The sequence below is a fragment of the Crocodylus porosus genome, unplaced genomic scaffold (genome assembly GCF_001723895.1).
Source record: "Crocodylus porosus isolate Cpor-Errol unplaced genomic scaffold, CroPor_comp1, whole genome shotgun sequence".
In the NCBI taxonomy this organism is placed as follows: Eukaryota; Metazoa; Chordata; order Crocodylia; family Crocodylidae; genus Crocodylus; species Crocodylus porosus.
In genome coordinates, this window is record NW_017728949.1 from 21,851,889 (window position 1) to 21,877,589 (window position 25,701).

The window sequence follows — 25,701 nt, forward strand, 5'->3', positions numbered from 1 at the left end:
ACTTCACACCCTACTCTGTGCGGGCCTCTGAACATACTCCTTCACTGGGGCCACTGGGATCTTATACACCACGGGGCTCAGATGCCTCTCTCTAGGTGTGCCTGGCCCTACAATCGGGTTACCCACCAGGATGTGGGAGCTGGGGCATTTAAGGCGCCTCTTACTCATCTTTCATTGAGGAGGCAAGTGGCCTGGCATTTCCTGGGGACCACCCTGCCATGGGCAGACCCACCACACCACCCTATCCCAGCAGGGTGTAGTTTTCAGTCATGCACAAGGATCAGGAGCCTCCTGCCATCTCCATAGCTCCTGCCCTTACCTTCAAAATGTTGTGAACAACAGCTCCAGCTGGGTGGCATTCTCTTCATGGCTGCAGCCAGCAAACTGCTGGCTCCCCTGAGGGCCTGAGTTAAAAAGAGAGGCTGCTCAGCCCCTTCCTCCTATCACAATGCCCTTCTGCAGTCATGTGACCACCTCATCAGGGCCAGCCTGCACATGCCAGCTGTACTGCTGCCTGTTTTCAGCCCTTAAAGCAGAAGGCACCAAAGGTGCCCTGCCACATTGGGATTTGATGGATGCCCAAGCTGAGGTCAGTGCTGCCTCAGCTGATCAAATGGGCTAGCACCATGGCCATTCATAGCCAACAAGGCCACCATTTCCCTCTTAAGGCCACCAGGAGGGACAGAGCTAACCAACACTGAGATAGAAGTGGTGCTAACTAATCTGCTGTATTGTCAAGGCATCTCAACCCTGCCTTGCCTCCCATGGCAACAGGTTTCTGATCCAAGTTTATCTATGTCCTGCTGCACTGTTTCCTCTTTCCTGTCATTTCCAGTCCAAGTTGCCTCCTCCCGCTGCACTATTTTTCTCTATGGCTGGGCAATCTTATAATGAGTATAACAATCATGCAGTTGACAAATGGCTATAAATGGATTCAAGGCAGTTGTCACTAGAGTTCTGTCTCAGGTTGGACAGGTCAGCTGGGGCTTCAGCCCCAAATAACCTCAAACAAACAGGTACCCTGCAGGGGTCACTGTAAATAGCTTGTATACATAACTAACAGTAGTCAATTCTCTGAAATAGCCTGGATAATATACTAAGAGTTATAGAAAAGTGTTTTAAAATGTCAACATTTGACTCCAATATTTCCTGTAAAATACCTTTCATTTTCAGAAGAAATATTAGTATGGTATAAAGGCTTTATTAACATTCTTAGGATGATAGGCATAATTCACTCTTCAAAAGTTGGCTATCTTAAACACATACTAAATAAAAAGCTAAGTGGCACAGAGGCATATTAAACTCATATATCTTGTTTGTGCCCAAATGTATGACAGGATAAACATAATATTTGTTAGGGTGAGCCCATCTAGACTTGAGTAGGCGTGCCCGAACCTCGGTTCATGGTATCTTCCTTGTGCAGCCACGTTGACTGTACATTAGTTCCCAGGGGAAGCCCTGATACTCACCAGCCACGTCTTGGTCTTCTGTTCTAATGCAGGAGGTTCCCCTCTAGTTGGGCCTTGCTTGGAGGTGCCATCAGCAGATGTTGTTGGGGCTCCACCTCCCCTACACCCCTTCCATGTGCCAACATGCTGGACTTGTCTGCATGGTAGATTGTTGGAATCTCTTGGATGCCGGCCCTTGCAATGTCACCCCGATATGGCCTCACAATGTATTTTTGTCCTGCCCATGGGTTCTAGTTGTGGGCTGTCTACTGGATGCAAGTCACTTTGGCTGGACTTGGCCTGCTGTGTCCTTAATGGACCCAGAGGGTCACTCTCCTTCTCTGCAGCTGCGTCCCTTCTGACACAGCCAGGCTGGTGGGCTTTCTGTGCTGCTTCCCAGAGTCCCTGACGACCTCTAATCCCTCAGCCCCAGACATACACTATGGGCCTGTGCTCTGGCCTCGGGGCGATGAAAGTTTACAACAGAATCCAAACAAACTGTGAAGAGATGGGAAGATAATGCTCTCCCCTCCCAACTCACGCACCTGTGTGCGCATCAGTGGTTATTCCCTTGGCATCCTCTCTGGATCCAATACTGGGCATTGCTCTGTTGACAAGCAGACTCCTCTTTGGGACTCTGTCCTCAGTCCCTGGTCAGAGTCAGTGCCAGCCATCTGGGAGCTCCAAGCAGCCTTCCAGCAGGTGCCCTCCCCTCTTCTCCCCGGCAGCCAGCTTTTAAATTTCCTGGCCGGTGCTGCCGGCTGGTGTCACTGCCCTGCACCAGCACCAGCCTCACAGTTAAGCAGCTGATGAAGTGCACGGGTGGTTTCTCTCCTAGCTGCCGGCTCTCCACCATTGTTCCTGTAGCCGGTAAGCCTCTTCTTGTCCCAGGGCTTTTGGAGTTGTTCCTCTGGGGCCGCATGGTTTTTCTACCACAGTTCTTGCCTCAGGAAAGAGGTTTCCACCCCTTTTCTCTTGTTACTCTGTGACATAGGGATTAACAAAAATTGCACTGGATTTTCACTGACTGGCTGTCTTGTATGCATTCTGGCCCCTGGCTTCTTTTCTGTTCTAAAGGAAGAGCACAGACCAACTGCAAATGCTTTCTCAGTCTGACAAAGGGTGTTTGTACCCAAAAGCTTGTAAAGAAGAATTTTTTTAAGTATTTTAGTTGGTCTAATAAAAGATATAGGATTTACCCAAAGAACCTTGTCTGCTTTAAGTGCCTAGTGACACAAAGACAACTAAAGGCATGAGTATAAGGATATCGTAAGGTAGCTGTTTTAGTGTGATGTCAGGCAGAAGGCAGGGCAGGGTAGCACCTCACTCGACTAACTCATTCAGAGTTATGATAAGAATTAGTATAACCCTGCCCTGCTTTTTGAGTATAAGTGTATGATTCTAACTCCCTGTAGATCTCTACGTTTGCACCTGTAAAGACCTTTAAGGCTGTGTCCAGACAAACATGACTGTGTGGTATGAGGCACTGCAGATGCGTCTGCAGCACCACATACCACACATTTAGGTGTTTTCCACACTGCAAGGGAGTACCATGGGATAGAGAGAGGTGTGCTTTGACCCTGGGAGATCCCAGGATCAAAAAAAAAAAAGAGTGAAGAAAACAAACAAAAGTCAGGTGGCACACACAGGGACAGCGTTTGCCACCCAAAACTAGAGTTTGGCTGGCCACAGCCACAATCCAGCCACTGGCCAGACTCTGAGCTGCCGGATCACTGCTGCTGCAACCCCAGGAGACCCCCAGGGCCCCAGGTAAGGCTGCTGGGCCCAGCCTAATGCTGACCCCAACCTTTCCTATGCCACCCAAAGTAACTTGCTGCACACCAGAGGGCATGTGGTACAGGCATTTCCTAGGGACAAGTAGCAGTGGCACAAGGTGTGGACACGGCCCAAGTGTTTAAAGTTCTGCTTCCACACATGGACAGAACCACCTCAGCCTTGCCAGATCTGAGCTGCTCAGCACCCATATCATGTCTAGGCCAACCAGGTTGCTTGGGCTAGGAATTCATTGTCCTCTCTCTGTGTGACATCCAATCTGGCAGCTATACCCCTAGTGTCTCTATGAGCTCAGGATTCATATAGAACAGAGGTGGCTACTTTCAAGCAGAAAAAATTAAGGAGAAAAATGGGGAGGAAGAAGAAAAATTGGCACCACTTCTCTGTACAGTTGCTTAATCATTATAGCATGCATTTAGATGGATGAAATCTGAGATTTAGTTTCTGCTGCAAAGATTGTTCATGTATTACATTAAACCAACATTAGATAAGAGACAGAAGCAGTTTTTGGAACAGAGACTGGAATCCAGGACTGTCCTCTCCCAAGTGAGTGCCCTAACCACTACGCTATACAGTGAGAATCACACATGCATTCGCTCATGCTCTTTCCCCCCAGCTCTCCTCCACTCTCTTTCTGAATCAATGAATTCTTCATTTGCCTGTGAAGTGGAACACTGCCTTTTTCATCAGAATAACCTGTAGTATGTTAGTTTGGGCACTTCTAGAAGCAGGGAGAATTTTGAATATCTCCAGGAAAGAGGACATTGCACCCAGGTAATCCACATGCTGGGCAAGTGCTCCACCTTCTGAACAGAACCGGGTGCCTCCTTCTAGGCCAGAGTGATGTACCTAAACCCCAGAGAGAGGAGGGGGAAGCTTAAGAAACAATCCTCTCCATCGTTTCCTAGCACCACACTGGCAGCTGTGGATCCAATTCTAAGGCAACTACCTCTCCCCATACGCTGCACAAGGAATTTAGATTCCTAGCTCACAGCTGTAGATTTCACTCTAGAGGCCAGTTCCCTCACTTAGGAACTACACTGCTCAGCCTTCTGGGGTTACCATATGTCTGGGTTTCCCTGGACATGACCTCTTTTTGAGCCCTCTGATCTCTATCTGGGCAGATTTTTAAAAACCAGACCAAATGTCCAGGATTTTGCTTTGCTCTGCCAGTGAGAGCAGCAGTGACATGCCAAGCCCTACGAGGAGAGATTAGAGAAACTGGACCTTTTCAGCCTCCGCAAGAGAAGGTTGAGAGGCAACCTGGTGGCTGCCTATAAGTTCATCAGGGGGGCACAGAAGGGAATTGGTGAGTATATATTCACCAAGGCCCCCCCAGGGGTTACAAGAATAATGGCCACAAGCTAGAAGAGAGCAGATTTAGATTGGATATTAGGAGGAACTTCTTCACAGTTCGAGTGGCCAAGGTCTGGAACGGGCTCCCAAGGGAGGTGGTGCTCTCCCCTACCCTGGGGGTATTCAAGAGAAGGTTGGATGTGTATCTAGCTGGGGTAATGTAGGCCCAGCACTCTTTCCTGCTTATGCAGGGGGTCGGACTCGATGATCCATTGAGGTCCCTTCCGACCCTAGCATCTATGAATCTATGAATGAATACCCTGCTTCTGCTGTTGTTCCTCACTGCCAAGCCCAGCCCCCGCAGCTGCTACTCCTTCCCAACCCACTGACTCCAGCCCTGCCAGTGCCCCTCACTCCCAAACTGCAGTACCCTGTCCCCCCTCTCCCCCCATGATGGTGCTATTCACTCTTGACCTGCAACTCTCTCCTCCCCGCCCCCCCCCGGTGCCTGTCACTCCCGCCCCGCTGGCGCTGCCAGCATCCTGCACTCCCAACCCACAGACCACCCCTCCCCAGTGCCCCTGACTTCCAACCCGCAACCCTCTGCCCCCCACCAGCCCTACCAGAGGGGCCCCAGCTGCCTCATCCTGATTGGGCAGGAGCACAGTGGTTCTGATTCATGCAAGCAGAGGCGGAGTGGGTCCGGCCCCAGCGTGGGCTGGAAGGAAGAGGAGAGGAGGCTTGTGGCACGCCCTGCCCTAGGACGGGGCTGCCATGCTGCATCAGGCAACCTGATCACAGTCCCCTCCACCATTGCTTCCCACTCTCCCCAGGCAGTGTCTCCTGGCCACTCCACCCCTACAAGCACAGGCACTGGCCCATGCTACCAGCTGGACACAGAGGTCCTCGCTGCCCTCAAAGATTCCCCGCCCCTTTTCCCCTGCTGGAGGGGCATGCAGCCCCTCCGCCTCCCCTGCCCTGTTGCAGCCCCAGTCCCTACCCCCCCCCGCCCTGACCAAATGTCCAAGATTTTGCTTTTCTTCACTGCTAGGAACAGGGGGAGGGAGACTGGAGGCAGCAGGAAGCACCACATGGGTCTGCGCGCACCTCCGCAGCTGCAGGCATGTACGTCTGTGCTCCCTGCTGCCTCTGATCACCTCCCCCCCACCATGTGACATCTTTTTTGGATCTGGAAATATGGTTACCCTATACATATACTGAATTTCCTTGCACACCACATGCCCCCACATAACACACACTTTGTTTTAGAAGGTAAAATGTGAAAAAAAAATCCAAAGTCACAGGCAGGAGCTAACAGCATGCAGGAGCTCACTCACCCTCAGCCAGCTTACTGGCTGCTTCACACCAAAGCTACAGTGTTAACCCTTTCACAGCTGCTGCTAAATTGTTAACAGCTTTTGGTGGCTCTGCCAGAAACTTCTGCCATTCAGCAGTCTCTGTAAGAAGATTAAAACTGGACTCTGCCACTGCTGCTTGCTAACCCAGAGAGAAGGGGGCAACCATTCCAGCACAGTCTCCATACTTTTATTTTTCCATGATTCTGTTCTGATAAAGAAAGTCAGCAACAACTTTTAGGCTTAAGACCTCATATTTGGAGGGCTGATTTTTTTGAGAGAAAAGGAGCATGTGATACATGACTTAAATATATGTCTCATTGTCTATGTCAGTCTAAGCGTCTTGCTCAAGATCACAGGAAGAACACAGCACAGAACTGAATTGGGTCTCCTGAATCACAGACTAATGTCATAATCACTGGATCATCCTTCCTCTCTAACTTAAGACAAGATGCAATGCATGAGCATAATAAAAAGAAAAGAGAACTATTATAAAGCACCTGGGTGATTACGTATAGATACTAAAGGTTCAACAAGCTATGTAATTAAACAAACACACACATACACATACACACACACGCAATTAAATACCAAAAATTTCCAATGGCTTTATCTTAGCTCACATTAGCTGGCAACTTCTTTAAGTACCACAGCAAAAATTAGTTTTCAGATGGTATTTGAAAATGAGGGTAGTGATGTTACAGACTAGACTGAGGAGGCTCTTACATTTATAAGATATGCTGTGAAGAAACTGTAAAGTTAGGAGAAACCACTGCTTTAGAGAGAGAGCCCTGAACTAAAATGATCTATAACCCTTGTCATTACCCTCTGTGACATCCACCATCATCAGTTTAAAGATGCCAGAGAATACAAATCTTGACTGTTCCATTGATCTATTATCCATTAATTTGTGTAGCCCCTTTTTGAGCCTGGCTATACTATCTGCCTCTACAATCTCCTGTGGTTATGAGTTCTACAAATTAACTACATGCTGCATAAAATAGTATTTTCTCTTGTTAGTATTAAACATGTCTCCTACTAATTTGAGTGGGTGTCCTCAATTTTAGTGATCTGGGACTTGCTGAAAAACAGTTCACTATTCACTTTGTCTATATTTTTTATGATGTTATAGACCTCTATCATATCCCCCCTTTAGCCTTTTCCTTTTCAAACCAAAAAGTCCTAGCCTTTTTAGGCACTGCTGGTATGGCAACTGCTCCATACCCCTGATCAATTTGGTTGCCCTGTTCTGTACCTTTTCTGATTCCACTACATCTTTCTTGAGATCCAGAGACCTGAACTACATAGTGTTCCATATGTGGACGGAACATGGTTTTGTATAGTAGCATAATGATGTTTTGCATTTGGTTTTCAATTCCTTTCTTAATGATACCCAACATTTTATTGGCTTTTATTGGTGGCCACTGTACATTCATCTGAGGGTTTTAGAGATCTATCTACAATTACTCCAAGGTCTCTTTCCTGAGTTGTAACAGCCATTTCAGAACCCAGCATTGCGTATATACAATTGAAGATACTTTCCCCCATGCTCATTACCTTGCATGCCTTCATTGACATGGAAGCTCATCTGCCATTTTTTCACCCACTCACCCAGCTTGGTAAAATCTTTCTGCAGCTCTTCACTGTAAGTTTGAGATTTGACTACCCAGAACAATTTAGTATCGTCTGCAAACTTGGGAGATATCACTATGCACCTCCATTTCTAGCTCACTGATCAAAATATTGAAAAAAACAGACCCCTATGAGACCCCACGTCTGACTTTCCTCCACCCTGCATATTGGCTATTTAGCCCTACCTTTTTGCTTCCTATCTTTTAAACAACCCTCAGTCCATGAAAGAAACTTCCCTCCAATCCCGTGACAATTGAGTTTTTTACATCTTTGGTTAGGAATTTTGTTGAAAGCTTTTTGAAAATCCAAATACATTAGGTCAACTGGATTCCTTTGTCCACGAGCTTAACAGCTTCAAAGAACTCCAGCAGACACCTGAGGTAAGACTTCCCTTAAAAAACATGTTGACTCTTCTCCTGGCCAATCATATTTGTCTATGCAACTGCTGATTTTATTCTTAATTGTAGATTACAGCATCTCTTCTGCTTCAGTGAAATATGAATATTATACTCACCATCCATAAAAGCTTGAACTGCTTTGTCTACATTGTTATCAAACTGCTGCAGCACCAGAACAATTTCATTATTGCTTTTGTTAGGAACAACTGATCGAACTGCACTGATCTAGAAAAAACAAAGACAAAAATATGCAGCTTTATCATATTCACTCAGATGAAATGATGTCGCTGAAAAGAAAAAAAATGTATGGTTTTATTATTTACTTGCAATTTTGTAACAGAATATTTGTACAAAGTAATATTTCACAATTCCCTTCATAGTATATGTAATAGCCACAAGCAGTTTCTTGGAGAGATTAGTACAGAGAACTGATAGCTAGGAGTCCTATGGACAAAAATTAGTTTCCATTACATGTGGTATAATGGCATGATTTAATTAACATAATTTGGCCCATGGTTTCTATTCTTGGAACTACTACTCTCATACTATGACTTTCAGCAGGCCATGTTTCTTCTCTTAGCCTTGATTTAATCATCTGTAAAATGAGTTTAAAAATGTAACCATATCAAACAAGAGTGTTTATTCCTGGTTGCAATGTGTTTTGTGATCCTTGAATATTTGCAAAGCATTCTTATTGATAAACAAGTCATATTTTAAAAAGAAGGGAGCATATAAAGCTAGTTTTAAAAAGCAAAAATGGCAAACATGCATTATTCGATATGTTTATTATATATGTAGTCTGGGTGCATCCAGATGAGTGCGTACATGTGCTTTGTGGTGCCTCAAACCCGTTTGAAGCACTGCAAACTGCACATGGCCCACGTGCAGCTGTGTGCCATACTGAAAATTTGGAGTGTGGCATCAAAATTTGACACTCCCAGTATAAAAAAAAATGCCAAAAACCCCCCAATGCCGCACATGTGCCAGCAGACTTGAAGACATAGTCCTCCAGGGAGATGATCCGGCCAAAGCTTCTCCCCTCCTCTAGTTGTCCCTCAGGTCCTCCAGCCCGGCATAAGCCAGAAGGAGCAACATAATGGCAGTTTCCCCAAGGCAGGGCAATTTGCTCCACACCAAACCATTCACACAGTGACATGCACAGTGGCAAAATGTAGTGGCAAAATAAACTGAACAAAGGTCCTTGGCAAAACTTAAAAAAATAGAGAAATTGGTGCCAAAATGTCTGGTTTGTCCCAAATCAGCTTTTAAAGCTTTTCTATCAAGAGATCCTGTATTGTTATAAACTTATTGTACTACAAGTATGTAATTAAATTGTACTAGTAGCCTGTTCACAAATAGACTAAGTATAAAATATGTGGCTATGTAACAGTAAAATATTAGTGAAGCAGCACTGACAGAATGGCATCCACAAGCTGGAACTCAATTTACACTGAAGGCGCTGGTTGCAAAGCTTTTATTCCCCTTTCTTTCATTCATGATTGCATGGATCACCTCCCTTCCCATTCACAAATGTGTAACATCCTTGTGGCAATTCTTGCCGTGAAAAAGTCTCTTTTACTTTCCTACAAAAGGAAAGTGTTTAGTATAATTTATCTGTCCTTAAATGTAGCAAGTATGGAACTTTTACATGGCTTCTTGGTCCTTCTTTCCAATGAGAAATCTGGAGGGCCACATACACATTTGGAAACAAGGAAATGAAGCCAGGACCTTAGGACCAGCCAGCCCTCCACAGAACGAAGTTCAGAAACAGCTGTTGAAGAAAATTAAATGGGGTTCTTATAGACAGCTGTGGGGTGGAGAGCAATATAGACGAAGAGAACTAAGACCAGGACACATTTCAGGCTAGAATAACCACCAAGGATTTCCAATTTGTATTACACAGGCTCTGAATATTTGAATGTTTAACTGAAAAGCCTGAACCAAATACTAAACTCTGTTTCACCCCTCCCAAAATCATTCATTCCTCCTTCCAAAAGCATCCAGACATTCTCTTCATTCTACATTCTGACCTTTCCTCATTCTCATTTCTTTTTCACATCTATTCGCTATCTTCATCAGACATTTCTCAGGAACAAAGATATTCATTTTCTAAACTTTTTTTTTTTTGGAAACATGATTTTTTCCTGTATCTGCCTTATGTCATCATCAGGTCTCTAGCCACATAGTATTTCTGAGATCTAGAGATATAACCCTTTTTCCTTATAAGTCAACAATATTGTTGCTTTCTGTTTTCAATAATGTAAATGTTCTTCTGGTTTTAGAGATCTGTCAACAGGCAAAAAAATATATGTAAGCTCATTAGCATAAGGCTCCATCTCTAATACTATTCAAATTCACCATTATTCAAAAAAATAAAGCATTAATAATTATTTCATAAATATACTTACAGCAGTACTCTCTACATGCTAAGTAATATATAACATATTTATTATTCTTAGAGAAGTACATAAAGTTTCATTTTGATAAGTAAGTAACCCCCAGAAGATGATGCAATTTCCCCCAAAATTTCAGTTTTCACCCAAAAAAGCAGAACCTCCCCACCTTTTTTCCCCTCGTGCATTCAAATTTCTAGTTATCTCTACTGGTTACAGATTCCAAATGTGTGGGTTCAAAATTCAGTCACATCAACTGGCTAAACACTGTCGATATACAAGAACTTCTTTAGCTCAGGATGTGATCTCCCTATGGAAGACTTGCATGGCTTCACCCCAAGACAAGTAGAGACGGTAGGACTAAGAGCATGGCATAAGGCCGTGTGGTAAACCTATACACACTGAGAACAAAGGAGAAAATTTCAGGGTAGTGTAAATCCACAAAAGTAGCAATAATTTATTATCAGTACATATCTTACCTTAATATTAGCACTTCTAGATACTGCATAGCAATATGAAATGATGTGAAGGTATTACAATTTGTCCTTAGACAAGGACTCACTGTTAAAGCAGTCCCTTATTATGAGATCTGAGACTCAAGTTTTTTAATGATTACTATCATTATAACACCAGGGTTTCTTTGTGCAGATTAAAAATACTTAGGAAGAGTATACTGTGATTGAGTCACTGTTTGCTTATTTATGTAACTGTTCAAGTTTAGTGACTGCAGGCAGAGGTATTGTTTCAGTAACCTAGGTAAAAAAAAAGAGTTGGAAGTCTATGTCCAGACCTAGCAGACAGGGATTCAATTCATGCCGAAACACTTTTACAGCAGATATCTGTGCTGAAAGATCCAGTAGAGGCTAATGACCAAACCATACACATATAAAATACTTAAATGTTAAAGTTATGAATTTAACCCATAAAAGCAAGAAAATAAGTTGAAGGAAAAATGTCCTACAATAGAGAAAAGCAATGGAAATATTATTGGCAAGCCTCTGAAAGTAATTTCACTGTGGGTAAGTCATGGGAAGTTCAGTTTACCCTATGCATTTCTTCTTTTCAGGTGTATATTACAATCTTAAAATGGATAACATCAACCTAACTATCACCTCCTTTGAGAAGAAGTTTTAATATTATCATATTTACCTGAATTCAAGACAAGTTCCCCCCCCCCATTTAACATAGGGAAAAAAGCTCCTTACCTTGAGGCAGATACAAGCAGGGAGATGGGAAGTAGGCAGCTGCTGCAGTTCTGACTGCAGCCCCAGTGTAGGGGTGGGGTTGGAGTTGGAGTCACAGCTCCCCTCCCCTACTGATGCCTCTGCCCCACAAGCACCTGATGCCACTTCTTACCCTCTGGTTCTGGCCTGGCTCATGAAGGATGGAGGGAAGGGGCAGGCATGAGACAGTGCAGGAAGTAGGAGTGGTGATGGAGCTAGATGGCCAGGGTCAGGCCACTTGATTTCCCCATCTCTGCCTCCTATCACCTGCCCCATTGCCTGCCCTCCTACTGCTTGCCCCCCGCCACCTTCCTTCCCATCTTTCCCCTACCATTGCTTGTCCTACTACAGCAGTGGAAGGGATGAATTTAAGATGATCCCCTAATAATTAGACTCTAAACATGAAAAATTCCAGAATCTAATTACTGGAGAGTTAGCTTAAATTCCAAGTCATCTTGCATTTGAGTAAATGAGAAATACTGTAAATTCCAAATACTGTAACTCCCTATGATTACTAGCACATAATTCACAAGAGTCAGAAATGAATTTAGCCCATAGTTTTATATCTTATCATCCATATCAAATGGGTTAAGAACGTGATTCTTTGGTTCATTAGTCTCCTTTTCTGTACTAATAAGCACTATAAAAGAAGTAAGGCTGTATATGCCACTTTCTCTAAGAAGTGAGATTCAACACATAGAGGAAAGCTAATAAAGACCTCCAGATTTTAGACTGCCTAACATTTTCCATTATAAAACGTTCTTGGGACTTGTTTGGGAAAGTTCCCACACTGATATTTGGCAGAGAGAAAGCCTTTAGTCTAGAGAGGTGTCTTTTCTTTATCACACGAATTTCTATTCTGATTTAGTTGATATACAAGGTATTAAAATGGACAATTCCTTACTTTCACTTGAGTTCCTTGTAAACAATTTAGCATTCTGCCAAATAATAAATGAACACACACATTCTAAAGAACTCTGTCCATACCAGCATTTCAATCTCCTCTTCCAGACACACCACACAAGGCTGAAGTTGCCCCATCTCTTGGGAGAGGAGAGTACGCCAACTAAGGCTCTAAGGGGTGATTCTACTACTTCTCTTCCTTTTACCCCACTAGCTCAAATGACACTAAAGCCCTGCATGCCATAGATTAGCTATGCTCTTAGCTGATATCTGTAGTAGAAGCAGAAATCCTGAAAATCCTGGGATCCAGAGCTTTCAGTCCATTCAAGCAGGACTGGATACAAGAATAATAATGGATATCCTGGAAGTCCTAGGATCCCAGCAGCCTGCCAAGCAAACTGATGCTAAACCAGACTATGTATCAGCAGAAGTTTGTTGAAATGGATATATTTCCAAGAAACATTCTGGTTTTGATAAACTGGCATTCTTCCATTGAAAGCTGTTTCACTGAAAAATTCCCAACCAGCTTTATGCAGGATGGACTTACAAGGGGGAACAGGTGACAATAAATATTAAATTTCATAACCTTGAAATACTTAGCTAAATAATGTTTTAACATGTTTTGTGTATGTAATAATAACATTCAGTCATCCTTTTCATACAAGTTGTTCAAAGAGATTTTAACCAAACACATGCAATCATGTAGGGATGGTTTGAGTCTGTTCCTGCACCACTTAATGTTAACGAAAACAGGGTTCTGCGACCCCTTAGGGAGAAGGAAATGCTCTCTGCAGCCCAATACACTTGCATCGCTGAAATTTCACAATCTGGTTGTCTCTTTACGATCTGCTTTATGTCAGCAAGCAGACCTGACTCAAATGACACCACATTCTCCTTAGAGTATATTGTTGATTGCAACAACCCAAGGGCTTCCAATCAAATGTAACCCTTTCATGCCCAACCATGGGCTCTCCCGAAAAGAGATACTTTTCTGGCAAGGGAAATAATGATGTGAGGGAATTAACTTAGCCTTACTGTAACTAAAGACTCTATTGCTTACTACTGCTGGTGGAAAACCCCCCAATTTGCTAACTTCAAATTTATAGTGTAAATCCATAATTTTTTTAACAGCATATGAACAAAATCTGCAGAGGTGCCTTGAGGAAACACAATTTAATATTCCATGCAACGTCACATCAATAAATACACATTTATGGTTTAGATTGATCACTGTAAAAAGGATAAAAATGTCACATAAGTTTGAAAGTTTGTTTAAGAAGCAATAACACAGCATCTGGAAAAACCCAAATATTACAAGTTAGTTTATTTAATAACGGGTTGGTTTTTTTTTTTTTTTTTTATCTGGAAGAACTCCAATTTTTTTCCTTTCACTAAATGAAAAACAGTGCAAGTCAGACTAAGGGAAAGTCAAATATTTTTAACGGCTCCATGAATCATCATGTCTTGATCCAGTCTAGATTTGTAATAATTCCATGTCCTCATTTGGTTGTAGGACAGGCATTCAAGGATGTTCAGAGAATTAGCTAACACATTTTTTTAAACCACTGACAATTATTTTTTAATGTGCTCCATCCTGGTAATTGAGATCAGCTAAAATGTTTTCACTGACAGTATCTACCTTCCTATGCCTGAGGGCTGGTTACAAAGCATATTTCCCTACTTGCCTAATGGCACCTGAGTATTCTCTCCCTGAGGTCACGCTGCAAGGACTGCTTATTCAGGATTTCAATCTAGGGAATACTTTAAGGACAATAAGAAAATTAAAATATAAAGCCCCAGTTCTGTGACTACACACAAACAGACCCCTTCACCCATGCATAGCCCCATTTAAGATCCTAATTCAGCTAAACACTTTGAGCACACGCTTAATTTTCAGTGTGAGCTTAAGTCCTATTGGCTTATATGATTTTCTGAAGTAGGACAGATTTAAGTACATGCTTAAAAACATGATCAATTTTTTTGTTGACTGTGTGCTTAACTTCCACTGAAGTAAATGGGACTTGAATGTGGGCTTAAAGTACTTTGAAGAATCAGCAGCCAAGTTAACGGTGCTCCATATAGTTTCAGGTGCTTGAACACACTTGAGTCCTAAGTCACATGTCACTGGGAATGTGCCAGCAACCACAAAAAAGTTCAAGTGACATCCAAATTTAGAACATTAGGAAGTTCTTTCAGGTTCTACCCCAGAACATGTCCTTCCAGACCCATTCTGCTGTTTTTCATAGGATTGTGTTTGTTTTGGATCAAATGAAAAAATATCAATCTGATTTTAAACTGTAGGTAAGGAACAATATTTGCCTGACTAGTAAGACATGCAAATAGAAGTGTCTATATGGGACTAGAAGACACTGAAAATCTGGCCATTCCTGGCTTCCATTCACCCAAAATCTCACGGAAATAAGATGCGTATCTCTTAGGGCTATCCCTGAGCTTGAAAATAAACAAATATTGCTTAAACTGGGAAAGCAGTAACGGCCTACTCTTACCTGAAGCCAAACTGATATTTCCATTTATTTACTGGGGTTCTTCCTGTTTCCTATCAAGTCTCAATTGGTTTCCAGGCAACTGTAGTAACACCACTGGTAATAAGCATTAGGCAGTAACTACCTACTGCCTCTTTTCTTTCTGGTTGTCTCCTTCCCCTTAATATTTTCCACAGAGGACGATGCTTCTGATGAAAAAGTAACATTTCCAGGGGTTAAACCTTCCTGACAAAATGGCAATTTAAGCTTCAGAGCTTAGAGTTCATACTTCACCGCTGCTCTGAAACCACTATGAAATGTTATTACTCCATTCCGTTATTGAAGTATTTTCCATTTTTACTTATTCCTGGCCTTGATAATTAACAAGCTGGTTAGTCACCAATTTTGTTTCAAAGCCACTGAGCAATGCTGAAATCATTATGGTATTTATCAGCTCAACATAGCTGAACTAAAAAGATGGATATTTATGAAATTTGAAGCACCTTTCTACCATATTTATTTCATCATATACCAATCACCAGGCTGTAGGATTTAAAGTTTCTAAGGCTGTATCCTCACTGTAATCAAGGACAGACAGTAGTGAAGCTCCAGTTAGGTAGACTGAAACTAGCTAAAGTATGTCTGCCCATGATGAAATCAAACCTGACTGAGAAGTAGACCTAGCCTAATACCCTAGTTCTGCAAAAGCATCAGCTAGTGTGCCCCAAAAGAAGTTTCTAAAACAGCATGACATTAGATGAAAAAACAGGATTGTGTCAGTAGAAGTGGGTCAATTTAAGGATGGCAATCTCTATGCACTACTTAAAAAGACCAGATTTTGCAGCATACTAGAATGAAGGACCTGATACAAACGCCAACTACATGAATGAGCATGTGTCCATTGATTTGAATGGGGTTTGGATCAGGCCCAGGGAACTCTCACTGAGAATCAACAAAAGCATGTGAAACACCTACAGAGTTAAAGCTTAAAAACCACAGTACAATCTGAAACTAAAATTTCTAATTTTTCAAAAGAGTATTTTACTCTAAACATATCTTCTATCACTTTCACAATCTCTCTTCCATCCTAGGCTTTTCCACAGTACTTTCTCAATATTACTATTCTTGCTTTAAATGCACAAATACCCCTAAAGTTCCTTATAAGCAGATTTGACCACCTTTGGTTGTTCTGATTTATAACAAAAGATACCCCCATTCCTATTATAGGTGCCTCTAATTTTTTAAATGACAATAAAATAAACCAAAATCAGGACCACTCCACCCACAAACCTCAGTGTCAACAAGAGATTTCTCCTCACCAAAACTTTACTTTCCTCACCTCAGGCATGAATAATCATGCCTTTCTTATCTTAAGCTATTCAGCCACTCAGGCTAGGGACAGACATTCAAAAAGCTGGAGCTTGAATTGATTCAATCTTTGCAGGTTAGTCTAACCTGCCTAGATTGAACCAATTTGCAAGTGAATAAACATTCACTGTTAACTCCAGAAATGCAGGTACATGCCTGCAATGGCTCAGGCCAGAAGCCAAGGAGCGTGCTGGGGGGTGTGGCCAGTCCCAGCAGCAGCCCGGAGTGAACTGGTCAGGGAAGGGGTTTTATTCCCCCCTCCCTGTCCCACTGGCACTGACCCCGAAATGGGGTCTGCCTGGCACTTCCCCCTTGCTGCTGAAGTTGCAGGGCGAGGGCACAGCCAAACACCAGCCATCATGGCCCCCTGAGGCAGGGGGGCAGGGAGGGTTGGTATTTTTCCCTCTGTCCCCAGAGGACCGCAGTAGGGTCTGCCCACTCCAAACACCACCTCTGCAGATTGCTCCCTGCTCGGGGTGAGCAGCGGGATAAGCCCCCTCCTGCCCCCTTCACCAGATGGCAGAGGGAGGGGGGAATAACTCCCCTCTCTGCCTCCTTGCCTAAGGGGCCATGCCAGCCAGCTTCTGGCCATGACCTTGCCCTGCCACTGGAGTGGCAAGGGGGCAGGGCCCTTGATGTGGGCAGTGCCCCCTATCATAGTGTCCGGGGACCATGAGACTCCTCCTGGCAGGGGTGGAGGGGCCATGCTGCTGGTAAGGGCGGGATCAGGGGATCAAGGCTGCTATGGATTGCGCAGGGCGAGCAGCAGCACTGGGGCTTAGAGGGGTGGCCAAAGCCCACCAAAGCTCCCCAGCACTGCTGCCCCTTGCCCTGCGTAGCCCATGACAGCTCTGACCACCCCACCCCCTCATGCAGCACAGCCCCCCCACTGGGAAGAGGCAGGTGCTCCAGGATACCACAACAGCAGCTGCTATCCCCATCATAGTCCCTCTCCCCTCACCACTCCAACGGCAGGGGTGGAGCATGGTCAGAGGCTGGCCAGCATGACACCCTTAGGTGAGAAGGCAGGGACTGGTGGGGTTTTCCCCCTCCCTCCTGTATCTGGAACAGGGGGCAGGAGGGGCTTATCCTGCCACTTGCCCCACTCAAGAAGCAATTGGTGGTGGTGACCAGGGCTGGCAGACACCAGTTGCGGTCCCCTGGAGGTAGAGGCGGGAATAACTCCCCTCCTTTCCCCTTCTGTCTCAAGGGGCCATGCTGGCCAGTGTTTGCCCACACTCCTGCCCCTGCCACTGCGGCAGTGAGGGGGGAGTATCAAGCAGACCCCAGCTCAGGTCCGTGCCAGTGGGGCAGGAAGGGGGGAATTAAACCCCCTCCCTGGCCAGTTCACTCCAGGCTACTGCCGGGGCTTCTCCCTGCCACTGGAGAAGCCAATGAAGAAATGCCTGACAGGTCCATGCTGGTGGGACAGGGGAAGAGACAGGGGGAATAAACTTCTTCCCTGCTCCCTTCCGGGGTCAGCATCTGGCCAGGCCTCCACCTCTGCTGAGGAGCAGAGGGCCAGGACCAGCCCTGCTCCACTGGGGAACAGAGAGCACAGCCCAGCCCAGATAGCACACCGGGATACTGGGGGACTCTGGTTTAACTTAAACCAGGTAGGGGTCTGGGACACAAGTTGCATAAACCAGTCTGAGCTGAATCAGTTAAGTCTGATACTACATTCAACCAGGTTTATCTCAAACCAGTTTTAGCCATTTTGAAACTGGTTTATGTGCACTGAACTTACATTCTGTTACAGCTTTAAATCAGTTTCTGATCACTTAAACCAGTTTGTGTATAACTCCTGTCCCTAGCCTCAGTGAAAATAAAGTGGCCCAAAAGAATGTCTTCAGGGCAAACAGTCCCTGACTGGTGCAGCAGCATAACAATGGGTATACAAGCATGAGCCCCTGCGGGGGGTAGAATGAAGCCAGGAGGTTGTCTCCCCCTCCAACACCCTCTACATCCTGCATTGTTAATGAAGCAGCTCCATTAGTGGGGAGGACAGAGCAGCAGTGATGACAGGGTTGGTGGCACATGGACAGCTATAGTACGGTACAGGGGCAACAGTGATCAGAAACATGCTATAGGTAGGAGGACAGGAAGGGGAAGCTGTCAGAGAAGGCTAACTTTGCTTTTTTTTAACCTCCAAAAAAATCCCACTGTTTAAATGGCCACTCAACACACACTTTAGTGGCAAAAAAAGGTGGTGACATCTTCCCCCTTCCCCTCCCCACCTGCCAGCAACAAATCTCCAACCAATGCCCTTGTACCATATACTGCATATCACCCAGGGTACAGACCTGGCTAGTTACTAGGGCTGTGCAAAACAATAGCATTCTGCTTCGACATCCGTTCAGAAGTTTCAATGGAACAGTGTTTCATTTCAAGTTTTATTTTGAAAGCACTGTTCCATTCTGTTCCATCGAAATGGTTTCACTGTTCCCCTACCCAGGACTGCGATTGGGCTGGGGAACTCTGAGTTCCCTTCCCCAGCACTGCGATCGGGCTGGGAAACTCATCATAGTGCTGGGGAGGGGAACTCAGCTGGGCTGTGATCAGCTTCCCGCAGCCCCTTGGAACTCTGCCTGGTGGTGGGATGCCATCCCGGCCACGGGAGGCGGGGTGAGCCAGGGCTGCACTCCCTGCCAGGCTGAGCCACATGGGGCTGCAGAGCCACTGGAAACACAGCCCTGGTCCTCCCCTGTCTCCCACCACCTGGCTGGCTGCTTTGAAACTCAAAACATTTTGAAATGAGTTGAAACAGTGTCAAAATGAAACAGCCAGTGAAATTTCGCACAGCCCTACTAGTTATGCCTCTGGCCACATCCCTCTCTCTTAAAACTGGTAGAATGTCAGCTCTAGTACTCCACTCTGGCTGTACATTATGAATACAACTGCATCCAGCAAGTTCCTTTGATCTCATTCTTACCTACTCAGACAGCCTGATAACTCCAGAATCCAATCTTGTCTCTGCTGGTAAGGTATACTGGTAATGCACTTTAATTTCAGACTATCTCCACTAAAATTTATGGGGTTACTCTGCATTCAAAGCAAGGAGAGAGAGCTGATTTTGGCCCACCTTGTCCTCTAAATACAGCAGATTAATCAGAATAGTATTGGATCCCCTCATGAGTAACACAGTTATAGCAGTCCATGCCAGCTATGGAAACTTTCATTATGCTCCCTAGCTTTATAGGCCAACACTTAAGAAAATCTCTCAGGAAAACATAGAATATGTAACAAACTAAGCACACAAAGTCTTTGTGCTGAAACACTAAGAATTAACTATAAGAATATCTGTAACTTCAGTAGTGGCACATTCACTTCAACTTGAAAAGTTAGGTTGCGTATACTATGTTTAAGAGCAACCTAGACTGAGTCACTTTACTAACTCCTACCAACTTGTAAAATGAAAAAGCATATATCCTTGTCATGGGATGGGGACCCCAGGGATGGCTGTGATGCCCCAAAGGCTCTGTGCCCATACCAATCTTGACCAACGGGCACCCTTTTCCTTGCCTGCCACGTCTTGCTGGTAATTATAATATAGGGAGGCTGCCCTTCAGTTTGTGTTTGGACACAGTCCTGATGGACTCTGTGAACCCTGTGGATTCTTGGACCCCTTTTTGGGTCCCACTCAAAATAGATGCCTCACGGGACACCCTTAGCCTTATGGGCTAGATGCATGGCTCCAAAACCACCCCTTTACCATGCCCCAAGCCTTGCAGATGGTATTTAAATGTTGCCTTTCTGAGCCCATGCTATAGTTTGACCTCCTGTCATCACCGGGCTCTCTGTAGCCCTGTCTCTGCACCCACACTGGTGCTGGACACTCCGCAGCCCCTTTGTCACTGTGCCCCCTGTTGCTGGGGTCCCCACACTGCAGGGGGCCTCCAATAAGGCCTCCTCCATCCCCAAAAGCCTCAGCCCAGTCCATCGGTCTATAAACAGCAACCAAAATATGAGGCCCTGGGCTATAACATAATACAAACAGTTTAGGGTGTGCTCTGTCCCTTTAAAAGAGTCAAACTTCCCCCCAGCACTAAGTGCTTTGTAGGCCAGGGAACCTGGTGAGCTGCTGGAGCCCCATTAGCCCTATATGCAGCATATCAGGCAGCCACAGCATCTCTGGGCAATTTTTCCCTGGAAACTCCTTCCCCAGGCTGCTGCCAGAGAACCAATTCCTGCTGGTCTCAGTTCATATGTGCCCAGGGCCCTGCCTTCTTCCGGTCAGCTACCCGAGTGCAGGTACAGGCTAATCCCTTGTTAGTCTGCTGCCATAGTAACCTGCACCTGTGGGGTTTCTGCCTGGCTCTTAGGGGTTTCTCTCCAGGCATCTTCTGCTCTTGAAGAAGCAGGCACCTTAGTGCCCTGCAACAGTCCTAAAATAAATGAGTGACTGATTGCAAAGAGAACATCTGGGATTGTCCCCATTTTGGACAAACTATATTTAACACATCACTGCAAATCCTCACCATGATTCTGGTTGTGGGGAGGTTGACAGGAGGGAGTCATGGAGCTACGTGGGCAATGATTCTGCAAAAACGTAAATAAAACATGTAAATTTGTGTGTGCGCATACAGTCCTGTTGGTTTTGTGAAAGCCTCTAGGATTTGGGCCTTCACAGATAACACAATGTGCTAGCACTGGGAAAATGGGGAGGGAAACAAACAGTTATTAGGCTTTGGAATGATTATGATATAATTTTTAATTGAAGAAAAAGGTTGGTCAGGCTAGGTAATATAAACCCCCCAAAACACCAAACCAAACCAACCTCAAATGGAAAACAACCCCCAACATTTACAAAAAAAAAAAAGAAAGTAAGAAAGAAAAGAAAAAAGAAATGACTCATAATTTTCATCCCACTGCAGCTGCTGTCTGACTGCTTCACACATTACATATTCTAGTTTTCAAGGGGGACAGAGGTGTAACCTTGACTTTATTTTCAGATTGTAGTAAATTTATATAAATGCATTCACCCATCTTTTTACTGCATACAAGTCAGGATCCCTTTTAGTTGCTTTAATAACACATTTATGCATAACATTAAAATCAATTCAGAAAGACAAATTCATTTTTCCTTTGCAAAGGTTTTGAAACCTCTGATCAAAAGGGCTGAATTTGCCTGATGAATTTTTTAGAAAAATATGTGCCATGGCCACAGATACTTAGCATACACTTAGTGAGCCTGATTGCCAACTGATGTAAATAGCATAGTTCCACTGACTTCTGTAGGTCTGTGCTCATTTACAGCAGTTCAGGAACTGGTCCATTATTTGGCCACATCTGGCCCAATCTGGTCATTAGATTGTTCTTTCCATAGAAAAAAGACAACAATTTAGCAATTGTCATTAACCTACTTTCCCTTTGGCATGACAACTAATGACACTAAATACTAATGGGATACAGAATTAAATACAGAAATAAAGAAAGCAGCTATGCATACAAGAATATGAATTGATCCAATGATTTCCTACTTTAAAATCCATATGCATATGGACCCAGGAACTTGACAAAAAAAGTAAAACATTTGATACTTCCACAGAAATGGATCCATGGTTTTGTAATGAGAGGTATGGGAGCAACTGGAACTACAGAGGTGGCTGTATCACCCATTCCCAGCCTCCTCCTCCCCATCCCCATGCAGTGGGGTGGGTAGATCACACTGCAGAAGCAGCAGTCTGGGACTCTTTCAAGTCCACAAATCAGGTAAAAATCCCCACCTCCTTCCCCTCTCTGCTCAAAGGCATGTCCCTTCTCTCCCCCACCCTGGCCTGCTGCTGCTGTCCCCACTGCCCTGTGAGTGAGGGAAGCTCCATAGCCAGTTCCACCCAGCTGTGCAGGGCCTGTGCTCAGTCCGGGACCTTGGCAGTGGTAGGCAGGCTCCTACTCCCTGCATCTGCTCCTGGGCTGGTGGGGAACACCCTACAAGAGTGGGAAGAGAGGAGGAACACACCTGCTGCTGCCACTGTCCCAAGCTGAGCCCAGTCCCTGTGCAGTTTGGCTGGGGCAGCCAAGAGTGGTTCTAGGGACAGTGGCAGAGGCAGGCAGTAATGGGGAACAGGAGCATTAGGGAAATACATGAGCACAGGGAGGAATGGAAGTGGGGAACTCCTACCTGCTTGGGGGGACTTAAAAAACTCCCCAGCTGCTGTTACTGCAGCATGGCAGGAAAGGGGGCATGCCCACCACCACCATGGCACCCCTCTGAATTCATCTTTGAACTTCCAATAGATATTAGCAGATCTGGGGTGGCAATATCTGGAGTGAATAAAAGTTCTGCTCCAGTTCTTTATTCCTAACTTTAGGCAAAACGTGAACCAATGGCTTGGGAAACGTTTGCCTTATAAAAGTGATTAAATTAGTATGTACAAAAATTAAGTCACATAGTAAATGATCCAGTCACTGAATTGCATGGTCAGATTTACTATACATTGCCTACTAACAGTCTAACATTAGGAGATGAGGTTTACTGGCAATATTTTCTATTCCAAAATTCATCAAGCTAGTCAATTTTTAAACTCTGGGCTACCATCAAAGGCTAAAGTAGATAGCCATCCACTGAAATACAGTCTCATATTGATAGGTAAATCTCAAAAAGGAAAAAGTGATCCAACAGTTAACAATAAAAATAAATGAAGAAAAGCACTGGGCATCTGCTTTGCATGACTAAACTATGCACATCAGAAAATGAACAACTCCTTGTTGAGGATTATAAAGCAAAGAGATTCTATATCTTTTTGGATGCAAGACAAACACATGGAAAGAGAAGGGAAGAGTATGGTGGACATAAACAGCTGGACAGAGGAAGGATGTATGTCAAGAGCTCATTCTCTCTATATATGTGGTTTCCTCAGGAGCTTCATTGACATTCAGTAGGTATGAGGAAGTTTGTGACTGTTCATTCAGACAATACCTCTGATAAAGCCTCAATAAGAGGCTCTAGGGTCAGAAGCTGTCTTGGTTCATCAGGTCTTTACAAACCAAAGACAATATCTAAGCCATTAACTGTTAGGAATGATCAATTCTGATGTGCATTACCTGACTGAAATGCTGACTACTTTATTCGTGAATGCCAAGATAAAATGGCTATGAACCTAAAACGATTATTACTCACCCAAGGTTGCAGGCTGTTAATTCTTTGCTCTGCTACATTTTAACTCTGTCTTATTCCGAGGGATTTTTATGTGCTGTACAGCCACATTTAAAGTATCCTAGTTCCATATCACTCTCTCCGTCTGCTTCTCCAACCTAAGTGTTTAATTGCAAAACTGAAACCAGACAAATCTGTCCCGTGTTAAATAAATACTCTCAACATCCAGTCGGAAAAAACAGCTCATCTAGGAATATAAATTCTTGAATTTATGTTTTCTCTAGGGCTGCTAAAAGAGGGAGAAGACTTCACAATATACAGTTTTACAATATAAGTTTTCAGGGTAGGTAATGTATATTATGATATAATGGGGTTTGAGCATATTCTGCAGCTATGAACTGCCCCTTTTATTGTGTCTTCAGTCAGAATATTGTACTTTCTGAACCAAGCTGTGCCCTCTGTTATACCCGGGGCAACACCCATGAAATCAACAAACTTAATGCAGCTATCACTGAGACATATATACAGCAACAGACACTGAGAACAACAGGCTCCATTGGTTTTAACTTGTAGTAATTCCATACTTAAAACCTGTATCAGTGGGCATAGCTACATGAAATGCTAATGGTGCAGTAGCCTAACAACACTGCACAGTAGTGTGCCAGGCAAAAACCAAGCTAATATGCTACTTTGCAGTCGTATTAGGCTACTGCTCAGTAAGCACCACTAAACAGCCATGCACCCGTGCCACTGCACAGTAGCACGTATTACTGCACATTTATTTAGTACTCTGTTAACTAAGTACTAAACTTAATGTGCAGTAACTAACATTAATGAACGTGTAGACGTGCCCACCAAGAGGCAGATTTAGCTTAATGAAGCCATGTACACAAGTTATAAGCAGGACATAGTTTGGCCCTCTCTGCATAATCCTGAATTTAAAGTTTCATCTCTCTTTCCCAAATGTTACTCAACAACAAGCAATCTAATATTGAAGGGATGTTGCCAACTTGATTTTATTTAAATGGACATTTGGTTTCTGTAACAGACTTTTCCAATACAGGCAGGGTGGACTAATTTCTTTTCAAATTATTTTAGTTTTCCTGCTCTCTGGGTGATACTGGCTTGGACCTTCTCAGCAAGAAACAAATAGACTGAGGATGGACTCCCACTTCATCTGCCCTGGATTATGTTAGTAGTGGCTAAAACAAAGCATACTGGACATTATTTACTGGCTGATTTTCATAATGCTGTTTTCTACTGACAGTTATTAACTCTTATTCTCTGCCCTGGATTATGCACAGCAAACAGTTATACTATCCTGGGCCCAAACTGCGCAGTAGTCTGTGATTCTGAGGACCACAGTCTGTCTCCTGGTTTCCCACAAACTATAGAGAGTGATAGTACCCTGTTCTGTATTTATCACAGTTCCTCTCCTTGTATTTGTACAAGGATGCAACTCAATGCTTTATCTCTTTAATGTCTTTTAGGTTTTTGGCAGTTAATTCATGTCATCAGAAACTTCAACCATTACTGTTGTTGCCTTGTCTGCTCCTTTGAGCACCATAATTTCAGACCTGTGGTATATCATGGAGTTCACTTGGACCAAACCGTAAAGCAGTTTGTTGCATTCATAAGGAATGGTAAAGGACCGTCTTGCTTGTTCACTTGGATACAATGTGTGGCTGCTGCTGCCAAAGAATGCAGGCAGGAGCACATTCATGGGAAAACTCTGTGGTTATTGAAGTTACCAGATCTGTATTCTCTGGGGGGCAGAGGTGTGGGGTGAGAAGGATGGTATCGGGAAGCTGGCAGGCTCTGCACGGGCCCATGAACCTCTATAGCATGTCTGACTATCTTCAGGGACTATCCTTGTGCACTGCCTTGGAAATCCCCCCATGCTCAGTCATAGCAAGGCCAGAAGCCATGCTGCAGTTGGCTCCTTGCCCCAAGCTGCCTGGGCTACCTTGCAGAACAGCTACTCAGAGGGGGCGTTAAGAGGTTTATGGTATCTAAAAGAATCCCTGGGCACTCTTTGTACTTGACAAGGAGCAATACCACTAATTGGCAGAGAGGAAGGTAGCCTCACAAATAGATAGTTTCATAGTTTCTAGGGTCGGAAGGAACCTGAGCAGATCATCTAGTCCAACCCCCTGCCATGGCAGGAAAGAATGCTGGGGTCAAACGGCCCCAGCAAGATGTGCATCTAACCTCCTCTTAAACACCCCCAGGGTAGAAGCCTGCACCACTTCTCTTGGAAGTTGGTTCCAGACCCTAGCCGCCTTGACCATGAAGTAGTGCCTCCTGATATC

At 44.3% G+C, this 25,701-nt stretch overlaps 1 protein-coding gene across 2 annotated transcripts in view; it reads right to left on the minus strand.

Moving 5' to 3' along the window:
• Nucleotides 1-25,701, minus strand: part of SPATS2L (spermatogenesis associated serine rich 2 like) — a 138,850-nt gene that overhangs the window by 59,193 nt on the left and 53,956 nt on the right. For both annotated transcript variants that reach the window (XM_019553904.1, XM_019553905.1), the window contains one exon: nucleotides 8,040-8,148. In XM_019553904.1, coding sequence (XP_019409449.1) covers nucleotides 8,040-8,148 — 109 coding nt within the window. The remainder of the gene's footprint in view (nucleotides 1-8,039; nucleotides 8,149-25,701) is intronic.